Source organism: Bos grunniens, chromosome 16, assembly GCF_055505025.1.
Source record: "Bos grunniens cultivar Pamir isolate PY7600 chromosome 16, Bosgru_T2T1.0, whole genome shotgun sequence".
In the NCBI taxonomy this organism is placed as follows: domain Eukaryota; kingdom Metazoa; phylum Chordata; class Mammalia; order Artiodactyla; family Bovidae; genus Bos; species Bos grunniens.
The window spans coordinates 22,905,601-22,924,106 of record NC_141180.1 but is presented as its reverse complement, the minus strand read 5'-3'; the positions used below and the strand labels follow the sequence as shown (position 1 = coordinate 22,924,106).

General features: G+C 43.7%; 1 protein-coding gene and 2 long non-coding RNA genes across 5 annotated transcripts in view; 2 read left to right on the top strand and 1 right to left on the bottom strand.

Annotated features, from left to right (window-relative positions):
* Positions 1–18,506, bottom strand: part of ASTN1 (astrotactin 1) — a 356,585-nt gene that overhangs the window by 71,803 nt on the left and 266,276 nt on the right. The window contains exon 17 of one of the 3 annotated variants that reach the window (XM_086342420.1): positions 17,244–17,445. The exons of the other annotated variants lie outside the window; for them this stretch is intronic. Within the exon in view, the coding sequence (XP_086198546.1) occupies positions 17,402–17,445 (44 nt within the window). The 3' untranslated portion in view covers positions 17,244–17,401. Of the gene's footprint in view, positions 1–17,243; positions 17,446–18,506 lie in introns of those variants that run through there. 3 annotated transcript variants of the gene reach the window in all.
* Positions 500–5,958, top strand: LOC147356316 (uncharacterized). The gene is made up of 2 exons (XR_015142713.1): positions 500–638; positions 5,427–5,958. It is a non-coding gene; the product is annotated as an uncharacterized LOC147356316 (long non-coding RNA).
* On the top strand, positions 658–3,645 carry LOC147356317 (uncharacterized). The gene is made up of 2 exons (XR_015142714.1): positions 658–743; positions 2,555–3,645. It is a non-coding gene; the product is annotated as an uncharacterized LOC147356317 (long non-coding RNA).

Genomic DNA, 18,506 nt, shown 5'->3' with positions numbered 1-18,506 from the left:
TCTTCCTTTGTTCCCCAGAACCTGACATCTATAAACATGACAACACCGGCAGAAAAGGGCAGGAGGAACAGTCTCCAGCTTCCTAATGGGGGCTGGTGTGATGTGGGGAGGAGAGGGAGGGTGCGGATAAGGTCCTGATGTCTCAGGCAGCCCTGGAATTGACACGTACCACTCCAGTGCTTGCAGTCGCCGCCATCACACACTGCTCGGTGTTAAATTTAGAATAAAAACCAATTAAAAGATAACAAGGAAACATATGCTCGGGATGGTAAGAAATCTGAGTGTTTATGGAAATATTACCTCCAGCTGCTGTAGGAAAGCACCGGTGTGTTGTATAAACCTGAATCCTGCCTGCCCTACCCCTTCTCCATCTTTCACCCATGGCCCGAACTCATCTCTGCCCAGATGGCTTGCAGCAGAAAAACTGCAGTGATTTTTACTGTGGTGGATGGACTAACTTGTATCTGAAAATCAGAGATCATGTAGGTCACTGCTGAGTGTTTTCTTCTGTGCTAGGCCAGATGACTGGGTCTGGGCTGGTTGGAGGAAGTGTTCGCATCGTGCCTTGAGCTGTGTTCAAGGTGTTTCCACTTGGGGTTCCAGACAAAGCACAGGCTACTCGTGACGTAAGGATGCAGGTGAGTAGTTAGGGTTTTCATTCCTCCCTGCCTCTCCATAAGGCATGCCTGCAGTTCAAGAGCCCCGAAAAAGGGAGCTCTTGCTAGGATGGACACCCCAGAAAGGTGAGTTTACTACCTTTGGCATCCTCTACCACGTCAGCATTCGTAAGCAAACTGTACTATCGTGAAAAGCAAAAATTCTGCTACTCTGCAATCCATGTCAGCTCAGTTTAATGTCTGGGTTAAAGAGTTTTCAACTCCTGCCCTTCCATAACTGGAGAAATCACTGCAGGAGACCCAGGTTTTCCATTTCTGCCTATCTAGAACATTTCCAGGGCTGGGCCTTGCCATGGCTGACCACGTTCTCACCTTCCACATCCAAAAAGTCACCTATTAGCGATGTTTCCAAAATTACTGGCACATCTACCCTACACTCAACATTTCTTCCCCCTTAGTCCAGACCTTCAGCAGTTCCCATCTGGTCGTCTCCAAAACTGTCTGACTGGTCAATCTACCTCTGGTTTTCATGTCAGTCATCCTCCATGTTGTCCAGGGGTAAGTTTCTAGAGCATGGTGGGAACACATCCTTTCTCTGCTGGAATTCTTTAACAACTCCCAAACGACATAAAGTACAAGTAGGTCCTTCAAACCTCTTTAAGATAGAAGTAGAACAGCGCTTGGCCAGTGGGCCCTTTACACCTCCCTACCAACCCACCCTTCCTGCCCACCGACCCTGCCTCCAGCTGTCCCGCACGTGCCAGGGGTACTGTGTCATCTCATTCCTTGCGTTTACGTGCCCTGCCTTTTCCCACTGAGAACACCTTTCCCCCAGGGGTTGCCTGTCAATGTCCACCCACCCTCCATCTTTTTGTCTAGGCAACACTCCAGGAGGGTTTCACAAATTGGCTCCAGTCTGGGCTAGGAGCTTCTCTTCCCTGCTGATTGTTTTCCAGTCTCTTATAGTCGTTATCACATTATATTGCAATTTCTGGTTTACTGGACACCCTCCCACATAATTTATGAACAGCTTGAGGGCAGGGCCTGGCTCTTATTCATCAGCGTATTCTGGACACTTGGCATAGGAACTGGCATTCCGTATATTTTTAGCAGTAGGTATTCAGTGACTGTTTCTTAAGTTGTGGAAAGGAACTCTCTTCCCAGGACTGGGATGGCAAAGTAAGAAGTGGGCAGAGTAAAGATTTTATTTTGTTTGCTATTATGCCAGTCATGCCTAGTAATAATAAAACTGTTAAGAGTGGACCATCTCAAGTAGAATCTGGCAGCCTGATGGGAGGGGGTGTTTATCCTGAGATAGCATTGTGGGATGATCCAAAATTCAAAGACACATCCAGTCAATGGTACAAGCATCCCAAGCCCTCCTGATTTTTAATACATTCATAAAGCAAAGCACAGATCTGCGAGACAAGGACAATGAATGACCAAGCTTGGGCTCCACTCCTGGTTCTGCCACTCTCTATGTGACCACAGACTAGTGTCTGCTCCTCCCCCGGAACTGGGGGTGCAGGACTGTCAGTGGGAGGGGTGGGGGCATCCTTCAAGAGCACAGGCTCTGCAGGCAGACATCCTGTATGGGAAATGGTTCCACCGCTCAGCACCCCAAGGATCTCTAACAACACGCTCACTCTGGAGATGCCCTGAAGGACAGAGTTCTGTTTTGCAAAGCACCTTTCGTGGCTTCACAATTCAAACTGAAGCCATTGTGAGTGAGCATGACTCACAAAGACCCTTCACCAGACAGGATCATAATAAGAACCTACCTCCTCACTTCATAATTGTGGGGAGAGGTATGAGCTATGTGAAAAATACTCATCATTGGAAGTTCCTGTGCATATTTCACCAGGGCCTTTGTGATGGCAATAATTTATGATTTTCTAAGGGAACACTGCTCTAAGGCTATGATGTTTGACCTACAGATCTCAGTCAGCAGGACAAGACAGCCGTCCACTCTCTTCCTCACCTCAGCCTTCCTCGATCCTCCCGCCTCCCTGCTGATCCCTCATGGTCTCCTTTGCTGAACTACCCCTCCACCTGCCATCTTCACCTGGCCTCTAACCGTGCAAGCAATTCAGAGTTCGGGCCGGGGCCCACTTCGCTTCCCTGTCTTTCTCCCCGGGTAAGATCATCCAGGATGCTGGTTGAACTCTGCAGGCTCCCACTTGAAACTCCAGCACCGACCTCTCCTCTGAGCTCCAGGCCTGCACAGCTAATGGCTTACTTGACCTCTCCACCTGGCTGTCTCCATAGCAACTCCAAGTCTGCATGAAGCTCTTCCCTCCCCAACCTGTTCCATCCCATCACCCCTCAATGTGTCAAAGGTGCTCCAGCATCATCAGTTGCCCAAGCAAATATCTAGAAACTATCTCGACTCCTCTTCCCCAGCTCCTCTCTCTCCCAGACTCACCCTGTCTTCAAGTTTCTCTATGCCGTAAACAAACCTTGCTCTGTTCTTGCCTCTCCAATGTCCACTGCCCAGGTTCCTGCTTTAGGTCCTTATTGGTGTCCATGTGACCACTCGGACCTCCCTCGAAGCTGTTCTCTACCCAGTGCAGTGCCCCAGGTGTGCCTCGGGTACTTGCCTCCATGACTGCCCAGCCATCCCCATCCTTTCCAGCTCCAGCCAGGCCAAGGTTTCCTCACTCTCCAGGCTGTAACCCCGCTAGGCCTCCCTACCTCAGTACTTTGCACTGGCCATTCCCCTTTCCTGGGATGGCTTTCCTCCAGCTCAGCCTCCAATCTCAACATAAATGCCGCTCACATCCTCCCAGATGACCCTTTCTAAAGTGGACACTGCCTCACCACCCTGTCACTGCACCCACATTATCCTCATAGCTCAAAGTTTCTAGTATTTTGTTTATTCCTTACTGACTTGTTTATATTCTGTCTCATCCACGTCTTCTCCATGAGAGCAGGAATCAAGTTCCTTCTACAGTGCTGTTTGCCCAATGTCTACACAAAGCAGAACCTCAATCAATATTCACTGAATGATAAAATAGTTTTTTAAAAATGACTGATTGAACTATAATTGGTTTCGATTTGTTTTTATGTCCCCTCCCTCTTCAACCTCTCTCCCACCTCCCACCCAGTCCCACCCATGGCTGATTTATGTGGATGTATGGCAGGAATTAACACAATATTGTGGAGCAATTATTCTCCAATTAAAAATAAATAAGTTTATTTTAAAATTTTGCTTTTATATTTATCTGTAGATCATGAATGATCTTTACCAGCCCAATGAATGCAAGATTCATGATCCACACAGGACCCAACACATGGATTACCCTCAAAGGGAGATACAATGGAAATTCTGAAATTCTAAAAAAATAACACTTCCTTCTACCCAGCTGTGTAAAAGAATGCAGTGACTGACCAGTAAAACTTTGGGGCTGCCATCTTTTGATTATCTACAGCCACATTACCATGATCAGTATTGAATGTGAACGTGCTGTGAGCAGAGTCTGAAGTAACAGCTATGGGGAGATGCAAAGATGTGGGCAGAGTCGCTGCTCTCTTAAGAAGGCAAATCAGACTCAGTGAAAATACATAAAGCCACAAATGCCCCCAAACACATCAATATATATAGAACCAATTACCGCAGTAATCGACTGGACTTGCAATACATTGACAAGAGGGACCACAGCAGTCAGGGCGGGCGACAGAGGCACACACACAGTGACTTTATAAGCTGCCCCTGTGGAATCAAGCTGACTAAAGAAAAACCCCAAGGAAACAAGAAAATGTCAAGGGAGTCTAGGCTATTGGCTGACCCGATTAGGCTGTTTTCCCCTGTCACAGGCACTCCCATTTTACCTACAAATCACATATTTTAACTGGCAGATTTATTGAGAAATTGCACTGGAGAAATGCTTCGACCTTTCTTTTTCTTTCTTTGTTATTTTGTTGATCAGCAAAAGGAAAATATTTTCAAGTCTTTTGAACCTGCTTGCCTTTTGCAGTTGCTCTAAACCAAGGGTTTCTGTGCTGTTAGATTCTAACTCTGTGGAATGAACCCCATCCCCTGCCAGACTTGATCAACTGGATAGGCCTTGTGTGGTTGTCTTTGCCAAGCTCTCTGTCCCTTTCCAGTCACGTTAGGCTTTAAGGAGAGACTGGTGTGACCCCTTCCTGGAGCCCCAGGGCATGAACTCTGTTTAGGTAGGTACCATCCCCCTCTCTGGCCTCAGCGGGAGGTTGCCAGACCACAGGTGGTCTGCACACAGCCCTGCACAAAGCAGCCAGCCAGTGGTGTGGCCATCACACATGACTAGGGAATGGTCCAACCTGGCCCAATAGCCCCTCTCCCCAGGGATTGTTGGCACTGCCACGGATCTTCCATCTAAAGCTCTCCACACCTGTCCCTTTGCGTCCCATCTTCAGTGTCTCACAGATTGCTCCTGGGAGCAGCAGCCACCTTGAATATGGGCACTTTGGCAGTAGACAGAATACACACAGGTTGAAGAAACTTTCCAAGGAATGGGATGAACTCTCAGGGTGGGAAGTATGTTTGGGACCTTGCAACAACTTTCTCTGCCTCTTTTGTGGGTCAAAGAAAAGCCTGGAGAGGGCTTGCCTGGTGGCTCAGATGGTAAAGAATTCACCTGCAATGCAGGAGACTTGGGTTTGATCCCTGGGTTAGAAAGATTCATTTCCCTGGAGAAGGAAATGGCACTCCAGCATTCTTGCCGGGAGAATCCCATGGACAGAGGAGCCTGGCGGGCTACAGTCCATGGGATTGCAAGGAGTCGAACATGACTGAACAACCAACCCTTTCTTTCACTTTGTTTTCAGAGAGTTCAATCATGCTGTCCCACAGATGCTGACTAGCTAAACAAAAGAAGAGAAGACGTAAGATGAGGCTGGCAAAAGAAAGAGCTGTGCTTGGCCTCAACATCTAGAATCCCACAGTGGGCCAGGAGCCTTCTCTTACTACCCATGTACTCCTGATGCCTAGCACGGCACTGATCTACAGCAAATGACATACATTTCTGAATGAAGGCATACACATCATTACTTTGCAGAGGAACTCAGCCTTCCCTCACAGCGCTGCTAATCGAGGTCTACGTGCCCTTGACCCTGCTGTCACCAATATATCAGCCGTTGTGTCAAAGGGTACTAGTGAATCTCTTAGAAGGAAGTTGATCTGATTGGAAAACCATCTTCCTCTCATCAGTAACAGAGACAGAAATGATGTATACTGGGGCCTTTGACTATTGTAACATTAATCAGCTTCATTTTGTAGTGTAGCTGGCAGCTGGTGCCATGTTCGAAAATGATGTCAACTACTCGCATTTTTTTCTAAATTAATTACTTACCTAATCCATTATTTTTTCTGCTGACTTCCTTGACATTAGTTTTTTCTTATGTATTTTTAATTTTTTCATTTAATTTTCATCTTTTAGTAATTGAACCAACTTCCAAAGAGTTCCATGAGATTCAGGGAGATAGTCTCTGATGACAGAAGAATGCAAACTAATAATGAGTTGTAGCCAAATGGATAAGCTTAGATGAAACGGGTTTGTTGATTTGTTGGTTTAAGTCAATGTAGTTTTATGTCTTGTGTTGCATTCCTACATAAGTTGCATTCCTACTTGCTTTTAGAAAAAGCAATGATAGGAAAGGTAGTAAAAGAAAAACTACTGTTGGCTCCTACAGCACTAACTGGTAGCCAGAAAGTTGAAATAACCATCACATATTGGAGGTCCACACATGGATTTGCCCCAGTTCCTAGTATATAATACCTTGTGCTGGTCACTCGGTTTTAAAGACTAGCCTATTCTTCCTGTGCCAATTCCTAGGACATGACATAGATCCCGAGACAGGGCAAGTGCATGATGTCCCCCACACGAAACAATCAAACCTGGAGATAACGGAAGAGGGATGATGAGAGAGAGGACTAGCCAGGGGCTGAAGGAAAAGGTGTTTGAGGCGATGCTGTCTTAGACAACAGGCTGCTGTTTCCCTTGGAAGGGGAAAAGGAGGATACAAAAGTATGGCACTCACTCACTTATTCAACCAACATGTGCTGACTGCCTGCTAGATGCCGTGCTTGGCATTATGTGTTGCGAGAGACGGGGTAGGAGTAGGGAGTGACCTCGGAGATTTGTTAGCCCCCACCTTTCAGAAATTGTTGACCCCCTTGTGCCTCTGAGAATACAAGAGTATTCCTCTAAAGCACGTTATTAAGAGAGAACAGGAAAAGATAGGAGCCTAACAAAAACACAGAAACTATTAGTTATCTCTCAACTCCAACACCCACTTACGCTGGAACTTGGGTTGCTACTAGAGCCAAGGTCTCCCCTCTGGGGCTCAAGGGGAACCCCAGTTTGCATCTGTATGCAGCCGGTGCAACCAGACAGTTCAGGTTTCGAGTCAAAAGTAAAGGGAAGGCTGCTACAGCTGGACACCTGCATGAATTTCCCCCTGCAGAAGATGGACCTGACAGCTCCCTTGCACTTAAAAAGCATAAAAAGCAGCAACACCGGCTGCTTATCAGAGCTTCCCAGGGATTCTTTTCCACAGAGAGCACAGTCTTATAGCCTCCCTTCCCCCATCAAAAAAAAAAAAAAAAAATCCCTCTCATATGGGTGGGGTTTATTTCCTGGTCTTTTCTCAGCAAAAGAGCTACATAACTGGGACTGAAAATAGCTCCCAAAAGATGTGATTCTGGTCTTGATTTTTGTAATGGAGGTTTGACGTCCCTGTTCCACTGGGCTAGTTAGTGATTTGTGACTTCTAAAAGACACAGCGGTGTTTCTAGGAAGAACACATTTATCCAGTTTTACTCCCTGACATTTTGATCAGCTGCTATTTTGTTCAAAAATTAGTGAACTGAACTGAAAATTTTATTGAAATAATGCTAGTAATAATAATAATAATAGTGCTAATAATGAGTCAAAATGCATAGAACAGTTACAGGATGCTAGACACTCTGTTTCATAAATAATTATTGTATCTGATCCTTACTTGTAAGCTAAGTATCAATAGCCCTATTTTACAGACAGGGAAAATGAGGCTCACAGCCATTAAGTAAACTTAATAAAAATTCTGACACCTATCTGTCTGACTTTAAATTCTCACTATAAACAACAGTATTAAACTCCTTCCATTGCAGTATCAGTTGAGTTAGCCTATTGAACCTTGATCCAGGCCTTATTAAATGCTGCATTCTATTATTATAGTATTCTATTATCTGTTCTATTCTATTATTCTATCTATTATCTATTATTCTATTTCTAATATGTAGAAATAATTTGCTGTGTATATAGAGTCACAGAGAACTAAATGTAATAGAAGCTCTAAGTATTACCTAATTCAAGTTAGTTATTATACAGATGGGAAGATGGTTTTGAAGACCGTTAAGTAATTTACCCAAGGTCAGCTGGCTGGCTAATGGCTCAACTGAGCACAATAGCCCAGGTCTTCATTTTGGATAAAAGAAGTGGGGGATAAACAAATGGATCTCAGCCTGGCTTGCAGAATTTAGGAAACAACAAGTATGGCTAGAAGTAGAGTTTCTTCTCTTCATAGTCCACCAGAGAATCCAGGCCTCTTTCTTCTGAGTAATAGTGGTTATGAGTCTGATATTTACTAAGTAAATTCTATATGTGCTACATGATGCTAGAAGCTATGAGAATTCAAAAACTTATGAAGCCTTTGCATTTTCTACATCCCCTGCCTGGATTGTTCGGTTCCTAGATCTTTGCATGATTAGCTCTGTCTGCCACATCTCAGCTCAAACTCCCTGCTTCATCATTATCATTGAGGCCTTCTCTGTGCCTGCCGTCTTAATCAGCACCCCTTTCCCCATCGTCCAGTCACCCTCTCTTACTTCTTCTGATTTTTGTTTCTTCATAGTATCTATCACTGACTAGAATCATTGCTCTCATTTATTTGTCACTTGCCACTTTCTTTCTCTCTTCACTAAGATATGAGCTCTGTAGAAGCAGGGAGTTTTTCTTGTCATTTGCCATTATATGCAAAGTGCCTAGACCAATATTTAGATATAGAAGGAAATGAATAAATGAATGAATGAGCCCATCCTCAGGAAGCAATCCATCAAGCTGTGAAGGCAAAAGCTTACATATTTTGAGCAGCTATATCCAGAAAGCTATATAATCAACTATTAACTTCTGTATTATGGACAAGATGTCACTATTGTCAGGCTCATCATTATATGAAAGAAGTTCGATATTGCCAACAGAATTGTCATCCCATCAATTAAATACTAGCCAGGTTAAAATATGGAACTCTAATAAATTTTTATTTTGAGAGGAAAACAAGTAGGGGACTCAAACACTATTTTAAAAAAAATAGAATCCTTGAGATAGTACGATGAGGATAGTGTTGTCTACAGTACTAAATGATTTAAAAAAAAAGCGTATCTCGTTTAATCCTAATTGTTGGCATGTTTCCAATTCCTTTCAGTGCCCATAGGCTTAAGACTGTTCAATTCTGCACACAAGCCTAATAATCAATGGCTTTAAGGAGAAAAGTCCTGGTCCAAAGTGAAAACCATTCAGGTTTGTCCTCCTCTCTGCGACAGACTGTCCTCTGCAGAGACGACACCAGGACACAGCCCTCGAGTCCACCGTGCTGTGGCTCCCATGTTGAGGTTCCTGCTCCAGGTAGGATAAGCAGGATGATGAAGGAACCCACACCCTGTTGGTCTCTGAGGAGAGAATCTAGCTTTGCTGTTTGGTGTCATCTAGGAGCTTGTTAGACATGCAGAATCTCAGGCTCCACCCAGGCTTAGTGAATCAGAATCGCCATTTCAAGAAGATCCCAGGTGATACACAGGCATATTAAATTTTGAGAAGCACTGCCGCACAGGAAAACAAACACTCCTCCAGAATCTGGGTTGTCACCATTGATCGTGGGCCACCACTCCTCCCCCTACACCCAAAAAATCAACACCAACAACCAAACATCCAGAAAACTCAAGGTGAAAGGCAGTAGGTCCATCATGAAGTGTAACCATGGTTGACATCTGGCCCTGTGGTGGTGACTTTAGACCAGTGACTCGGCTTCAGTTCCATCTTGATCTCACTTCCATTTTGCCCACTAACCTTCCCACCTTCATCTCTTCTTGTGCCACGGGCAGGCAAAGTAGCGTGCCACCATTTGCAACGTATCTTGGCAGGTGAAGGCATTCTTCTTGTCTTCACTCAGTCACTTACTGCTTTGGTGACCACACGCAAGTTACTTAAGCTCTCTGTGGCTTTACTTTCTTATCTATAAATAGGGAAGGTAAGACTTAAGTGATGTGTTGTCTGGAGGGCTTCCCAGGTGGCACAGTGATAAAGACGCCACCTACAAATGCAGGAGACTCAGAAGACTTGAATTCAGTCCTTGGTTCAGGAAGATCCCCTGGAGGAGGAAATGGCAACCTGTTCTAGTATTTTTTTTTTTTTTTCCATTCTAGTATTATTGCTTGGAGAATTTCATGGACAGAGGAGCCTGGTGAGCTACAACCCACAAGGTCACAAAAGACTCAGACATGACTAAGTGACTGAGCACATGTTTGAGGATTAAATGAGAAAAGCTACGTAACAGGCTGTTTGGTAATATTATTTTGATAACTTCTTCCCTCAACCTACAGATCCAGTTTACTCCGGACTCTGCACCAGAGCCCGGGGACTTGAAGACTCAAATTAAATCCACTCACATATGTTTCAAAAAGCTTAGATCCTCCTGGAAGCTGCTGTTTAATACACCACCCGGCTCAGCATCAGTAGCACCTTCATCAGGCCTGTCTGCCTGGGAATGCCATAGAACAGCTGTTTCCTCTAAACCCCCTCTCTGCTCACTACAGGGTTTTGCATGTAGCAGGCCCTCAGCAAACGTTTGTTGAATGAATTAATTAATCATTGAAAGAAAATAGCTATATGCTATAATCGCTTTGCCATTTGAGTGCTAACTTTGTCATTGTAAATGTACATAAAAAGAGCCGTTGCAGCTGGTTTGCAACCCTGGGGTTGTAACACATAAAGTATTACACAGACGTAAGTTATTATTCTTCACTGGCTTTCTATGTTCTGCTTTTAATGTAACAGGGTTTTGTGCCATGTAGCAGTTATGCCTGTTAGCCTATGGACCGCACCAGCATCATATACACCAGACTAGGTCTCTGCTGACCAACTCTCAAAGACTGGATCAGATGCTGATGACTGATTCAGCTATTGTTTTTGCTTCAGCTATGGCTGAAATCTGTCCACTGTCTTAGGAAGATGAACCAACTGAGTCTTTCTTGGCTTCTATCCACCCAAAAACTAATTGATGAAAATTGGGAAAGGTGGCATTCTGTGTGGTAGAAATATAATGTCATTCAGGTGGTTTACTTCTTTCTTTGATTCTAACCTAAGACCTCTCAGAGCTAAAGAGTCCCCTTAAGGGAAAAACTCTCAGCTTGCATCTTGGAAGAAGAGGAAGATTCTTCTTGGCTTCCACCATGGAAAGGAAGTAACCGGCTGGAAACCGAACAATCAATGCCCCTACCCACTGACCATTGCCTAACCCCTAGTAGATTATGGACTAGAAGGTACAGCCGAAAGGAAGAGCTTGCTAAGTCACTTCAGTCGTGTGCAACCCCATAGATGGCAGCCCACCAGGCTCCCCTGCCCCTGGGATTCTCCAGGCAAGAATATTGAAGTGGGCTGCCAGGAAGAGCTTACTTATCACCAACTGTCACCCAGATAACCCCACGGATATGCCCCAAAAGCAATGGCAAGGAAGAGCTATGACAAAGGTCAGATCTAATGTACCAATGAAAGTGCCACTGGGAAAGAAAAGAAAGACCCAAGGAAAGCCACTCCCAAATGGAGTACCAAAAAAGAAAAAGAAAGAAGAAAGAGAAAAAGAAAATATATTGAGCTTAATGTGTCAGGCTAAGGATTAAAATTAAGCCTGTGGAAGTTCTTTTTTGGTCACTTTTCTGAAATCTACAGATCTATGGCTCTTTTTACTGGTTTGTTCTGAAGTAAGAACAGAATAAAGGATTTACTCGTTTGACAATAGTGATGCTAATTATACTCCAGGCACTGTGTCAGGGGTGAAGACTCAAAGATTAATAAGAAATGATCTATTGTTTTGCACTTCCTCCCAGATTTCTATCTAGGGTTCAGCTCTTTGTAAATACAACGTGTGTTTTCTTCTTTTTCCAGTTAACTTTCTAAATCTTTACTCGAGATAATAGAAAACTTTTCAGAATATATTTTTAATGTGTTAAAAAAGTTTTATTGAAAAGTGGCCCATGCTTATTGTGGGAAAAGCAAAAGAAGCTTTTAGTACAAAAATAAAAGCCCCTACCCTATACCATATCCCTAATCTTGAAATAAACAAATAATTTGTGTGTATACACACACACACACACACAAATATACATATGTAGTACGAGAGAGAATGTATGTGTGTGCGTGTGGCTCAGTCACTTCAATAGTGTCTGACTCTTTGCAACCCTAGGGGCTGTAGCCCACCAGGTTCCTCTGTCCATTGGATTCTCCAGGCAAGAACACTGGAGTGGGTTGCCATGCCCTCTTCCAGGGGTCTTCCCTACCCAGGCATCAAACCCACATCTCCTGCGCCTCCTACATTGCAGAAGGATTCTTTACTGCTGAGCCACCAGGGAAGGCCCTGAGAGAGAGGCTAAAGATTATATTTATATAGATGGGTATATGCATATTTTTATATACAGCATTTTTGAAACAGACAAGACCCTAATATATCTATTTTTCTGCAACATGCTTTGTTCACTTCCAAATGGTTAGGAATAGAGCATCTCTGGACAGATAGATAGTAAACTGTAGTAATGGTTTCCTGGTTGCCTCTGGGGAATGGAACTAGATTACTGGGAAATAAGAGTGAGAAGAAGATTTATTTTTCACTTTATTCTGTTTTATACATTTTGCATTTTTTAAATAAACTTTTTAAATTACATAAGTCAGGGAAATATGGTACATGCTTTCAAGTCTATTATCACAGGAGACAGTCATACAGGGAAATGACAATACAGGGACATGTGAAGAGCACTGCTAAAGGATATAGATAAGGAGCTCTAAGAGCATAAAACAGGAAGCAAAGATTCTGACTAGAGCATCATGGAAGACTTGGTGAAAGTGGTGACGTTAGAACTGGCTCTTGAAGAGCAGGAAGGAGGTGACAGAATGTAGGTAGATAGGAGACAAGGTTGGGTAGGCTCGACAGTGTGGAACAGCTCAATGCCCTCTTCCAAACCAGTGGGAATCTTGACCCTGGACCCAGAGTTTGGGCCTGACATTGGGTCAGGGTATCATTTAATTGCAGATGACAATTTATGGAGCTGACGTCTGTGATTAAAAGACACAAGTGAGAGACAGAAATCATAACTAGGAAGACAAACCTGTAGATCCTAAGGGCCTAAGCAGAGCATAAGATCCACCCAGAAATGAGACAAAGGAACAGACACTAGAAAAAAGAGTTTCAAGGGAGGAGGCAAGAGAGGGGCCCAAGAAAAAATTTCTGAGTGAGAAAAGTAGTTGTAGAAACTTTAGAGCACATACCTGTGGCCTCAGACTGAGGCAAGAAGGGAGCCTCAAAGCCTAAAACTGTACAGAATCAAATGCAACCATTTTTGGATTGATGCAAGTAATCTTGTGTCATCAGAGAGGAGGAATGCTCGAGGTAGGGAATGGTCAGTGACACAATAGCTAGAGAGGGCAGAGGGGATGGGAGACTAAATGTTTGCTCCCAAAGATGCCCTGGTCCTAATTTCTAGAACCTATGAATGTTACCAGATCAGATCAGTCGCTCAGTCATGTCTGACTCTTTGCGACCCCATGAATCGCAGCATGCCAGGCCTCCCTGTCCATCACCAACTCCTGGAGTTCACCCAGACCCACGTCCATCAAGTCAATGATGCCATCCAGCCATCTCATCCTCTGTCATCCCCTTCTCCTCCTGCCCCCAATCCCTCCCAGCATCAGAGTCTTTTCCAATGAGTCAACTCTTCGCATGAGGTGGCCAAAATACTGGAGTTTCAGCTTCAGCATCATTCCTTCCAAAGAAATCCCAGGGCTGATCTCCTTCAGAATGGACTGGTTGGATCTCCTTGCAGTCCAAGGGACTCTCAAGAGTCTTCTCCAACACCACAGTTCAAAAGCATCAATTCTTCAGCGCTCAGCCTTCTTCACAGTCCAACTCTCACATCCATACATGACCACAGGAAAAACCATAGCCTTGACTAGACGAACCTTTGTTGGCAAAGTAATGTCTGTGCTTTTGAATATGCTATCTAGGTTGGTCATAACTTTCCTTCCAAGGAGTAAGTGTCTTTTAATTTCATGGCTGCAGTCACCATCTGTAGTGATTTTGGAGCCCAGAAAAATAAAGTCTGACACTGTTTCCACTGTTTCCCCATCTATTTCCCATGAAGTGGTGGGACCAGATGCCATGATCTTCGTTTTCTGAATGTTGAGCTTAACTTTTCACTCTTTTTCACTCTCCGCTTTCACTTTCATCAAGAGGCTTTTTAGTTCCTCTTCACTTTCTGCGTGATTGGCAAAAGAGATTGTGCAGATATGCTTAAATGACGAGTCTTGAGATGGGGAGAGTATCCTGCATTATCTGGTTGGGTCCAATGTAATCAAAAAGCTCCTTATAAGAGAAGGCAGGAGGAGTTAGAGAGAAGACCATGTCACTCAGGGACTGGAGTGATGCCCTTTGAAGATGGAGGAAGGAGACTCAACCAAGGAATACAGGTAGCCACTACAAGCTGGAAAGGGCAAAAAAGGCAAGGGGGCGGTTTTCCCCTAGAACTTTCAGAAGCTGGCCTCACTGATACCTTGAGCTTAGTCCACTGAAACTGATTTTGGACCTCTGGTCCCAGAACTTTCAGGAATAAATGTATGATGTTTTAAGCCATCAAGTTCATAGTAATTTGTTACAGCAGCCATAGGAAACTAAGACAGGGAGTGAAGCCAGGTTCATGATGTAAGGCATTAGTGAAAGGCTTCAAGCTGAAGAGTCAAGGCATTAAGGGGCATTTTAAAAAAGATAACAGATGGTGAAATGTAGAATGGACTACACAGGCATGAAACTGAACAAAAAGAGGGACATGAGGATGCTACTTCAATATTTCCTATGAGCTGATACCGTAAAGAGATGCAATTTTGAGAAATGGATAGGAGAAGACACCTGTTAAAGAAATATTTAGGTGCTAAAAAGAATAAAACTTTGTAAATGGTTGAACGTGGAGAGGGGAGGAGAATATAAAGAAGGGCTCCTCACTTTATATTTTGGCCCATCAATCTGGTTCACAAATCAACTATGTGGTTCACGAATCAATGTGGTTCACAAATACAGAGAAAAGAGATGATCACGGAATATCCAGGTAGAAATGGTAAACACTCACAGACAAATGGGTTTTTTAATTTCAGGGAGAAAGGAAGGATTTGAGATATGGGTTGAGGTAGATACAGAAGAGAATCACCCAGCATCAGTGAAGATGAGATGAACATTAAGGATGAAATCCTGAAAAATGACCAAAACTTAAGTGATTTCTTTAGAGGAGCGAGGGCAAAAAAGAATGAGAAATAAAGGCCCAAGATTAATAAAGAGAATCTGAACAGAATACCATCAGGAACACCAAAGGAGAGAATTTACAAAAAGGCAGATTTGGCCAACAGGAACAAATTCTTCTGCCGAGATAAGATAAAATGATAGTTCAGTTTTAAACTAAACTAAAATGATAATTTGGTTTAGTTTTCTATAGAATAGAAAACAGAAACTCTGCTTAGAAAGTCCTTAGTTTCCTTCTCCAGAGTTATTTCTGTAGTGTAACAGGGTTGGAAGAAATTATCTGAAGAGTGAAAAGAAGTTGAGGAAGTAGAGAAAAGATGTACAAACTACTTACTTAAGAAATTTGATTGTGATGTGTTGTGGAGCTAGTGGTAAAGAACCTGTCTGCCAATGTAGGAGATGTAAGAGACCCAGGTTCGATCCCTGAGTGGGGAAGATCCCCTGGAGGAGGGCATGGCAACACACTCCAGTATTCCTGCCTGGAGAATCCCATGGACAGAGGAGTCTGGCGGGCTACAGTCCAGAGTGGCACAGAGTTGAACACGACTGAAGCGACTTAGCACAGCACATGTTGAAAGGAAACAGTGATAAAAAAGTTGCATATTTATAAAAATTTCATTTTTTTGAAAATAGAAACTCAGGCTGAAGAGGCTGTAGAGATGAAAAAGGAGGAGACCAATGAGTGAGGACTAAGAGGAGGCAGAGAGGGAAGGAAGCAAGGGCACAGGGGGAGAGACTCAGCTGAAAAGGAAGAACTCACTACAGTTCCTGAGGCACGAGGGCAAAGGATAAGGAAGAAGATGGAAGTGAGTGTAGAAGTGGAGAGATCAAGGTTGGAAAATTTCAATTCAGATAATCTTTATATGCTCTGTTAAAAAAGAAGAGAGACTAATCTTAGACAATGAGAAATGGGAAGCATCTTTTCTGACTGGAGTTCCAGTCAGACTTGTCTGAAGACAGTCGAAGTGTTAGTTCAGTTATGTCTGACTCTTTGAGACCCCATGAACTGTAGCCCACCAGTCTCCTCCATCCATGGGATTCTCCAGGCAAGAATATTGGAGTGGGTTGCCATTCCCTTCTCCAGGGGATCTTCCATGACCCAGGGATCAAAGCTGGGTCTCTATTGCAAGCGGATTCTCTACCACTGAGCCACAGGGAAGCCCTATCTGAAGACAAGTGGTCCTAAATATTGGTCTGACCAAACCATATAGTGCTTGTATGACACGTAAGTGTCCACTGAAACAAAGGCTGCCCTTTGAAGATCTGGTCAAAAATATCCATCTCTAAGGACATCCCTCGTGGTCCAGTGGTTGAGACTTCACCTTCTAATGGGCTCAGTCCCTGGTCAGGAAGCTAAGAATCCACATGCCTTGTCACCAAAGTACCAAAACATAAAACAGAAGCAATATTGTGATACATTTAATAAAGACTTTAAAACAGGTCCACATCAAAAAGATTTCATATCCACCTTTTATTCTCATCAGGCAGGCATACCTAAACCATTTCATGTGTCTGTGATAAAACCCACATAGGAAGTCATCACATGAGAAGGGCCTTTACCACCACTCCCCCCACCAACAGCAGCAGCAGCAACAACCAACACTTGTTGAGGGATTGTCCTGTGCCCAGCTCTGTGCTGGACCCTGGGATTTTAAAGTTGAATAAGGCATAGAACCCACCCTTGAGAAGCTGCATAGTGATTTAAAGAAAGAGAAGGAAAGTCTTTAACTCATATGCCTGACCTGAGAAAACCTCTCACATGAAGGGAGACTCCGAAGATCCATAAAGTGTCAGAGCTGGAAGGCACCATGAGAGCTTTACAGGGAAGGTGCTGATAGTTAATTGAATAAACAAAGTCGCCTGGCTGATTCTAGACTCCCAACCCCTAGTCCTATGATCTTTCCACTTCATTTCACCCCTGACAAACCTCCTTTCCTATTCAATCCATAAGCAATTTTAGGTACCTAATCATAGGTACAAAAGCAAAGAACAGAAAACCCCTTTTCACTGGAAAGTTTTAAAGTTAGAGCAGGTAAGAACCTATAATCAAAGGACTCGAGTCTAAAAAGGTGTCACTTTATGTCATGGCAGGTATAGTCCCCTCAGAACACTTGTCATCACTGGTGTATAAATTCCATTTTGGAACAACAGTCCCCAGAGTGCAGAAAAGCAGAAGAAAATCTTCCTTTGTCTTATGTACTTATAATTCTTAATCAGTAGCAGGCTTCACGCTTTTGGAATAAAAAGAAATTAGTGCCTAGAGAGAAAAAAATATTTTAGTGTAAGAATCAGACCCAAGGATAAGAGACGCAAAGTGGGTGACACAGAGGTCAGATTTAGGGGTCAGCTGGGGGGTAGGTATATGTGGACAACTACAACAGATCAAAATAGACATACTAAAGTGGTTGAATGGATTTTAATATCTATAACACGCAAGGGCTGATATACATCATATTTATGGGAAAATAAAGCCAACAGTTGGACTGTGACAAAACCAGCTCCTGTGTGCAAGAATGGCTTGAGATCAAGAGGGATAAGGGCATAATGCCAAGGCCATGGACAAATGTTCCTCTTGGGCTTAGTGAGGACATTACAATGCTCAGGAGAGATGCAAGGGCAGAACCAGGAGTTCTGAGGAAGGTCAGACTTGCCTCTCCCAACAGTCCCAGAGCCTGGCAATCCTTGAACCCCTGGCAAACAGAAATGGAGGAGGGTTTAGCCCTTTGGTTCAATCAGGAGGCTCTGGCGTGGAAACATAAGAAAGTTTTGCCAGCTGGAACTGGTCTTATCGAAATGTGCTTACATTATACTCCTTTCTTGGCAAACTGGAATCAGAATAATTTTAAGATGTTGACATTTGAATGGAGACAAGAAGTCTGTGGTTGTGTCTTTGAGCTTACAGGAATCAGGACCTGGTGGGGGACAGGAGAGGAAGTCTGCAGCCCAGGCACAAGCCTCTTGCCTCTTTTGGAAGAAAGTGTCCAGTGGAAGGAGAGGCTCTCGTGCCTCTACTACCTCTTAAGCAAGACAAAACAGAAATCTGTGTGGAGCTCAGAGAACCAAGAGTGTCTAAACCATGGGAGCACATTTTCCCCACTGCAGCCCTGCTGACAGCAGAGGGTCCCTAGTCTCAGAGAGAAGCTTGGTCATCAAATCTTAGCTTGACCTACTTCTTGAGTTTTCATTGTGCTCATTTCATCACTTGCCCTTTAACAACTCACACCTCCATAATTTGGCCTCATCAGAATGCCGTGAGGATAAGCTCAGATGAAGAAATTCCATGAATGGCAATTCTAAACCAAGTCTTGCTCAGTCAGA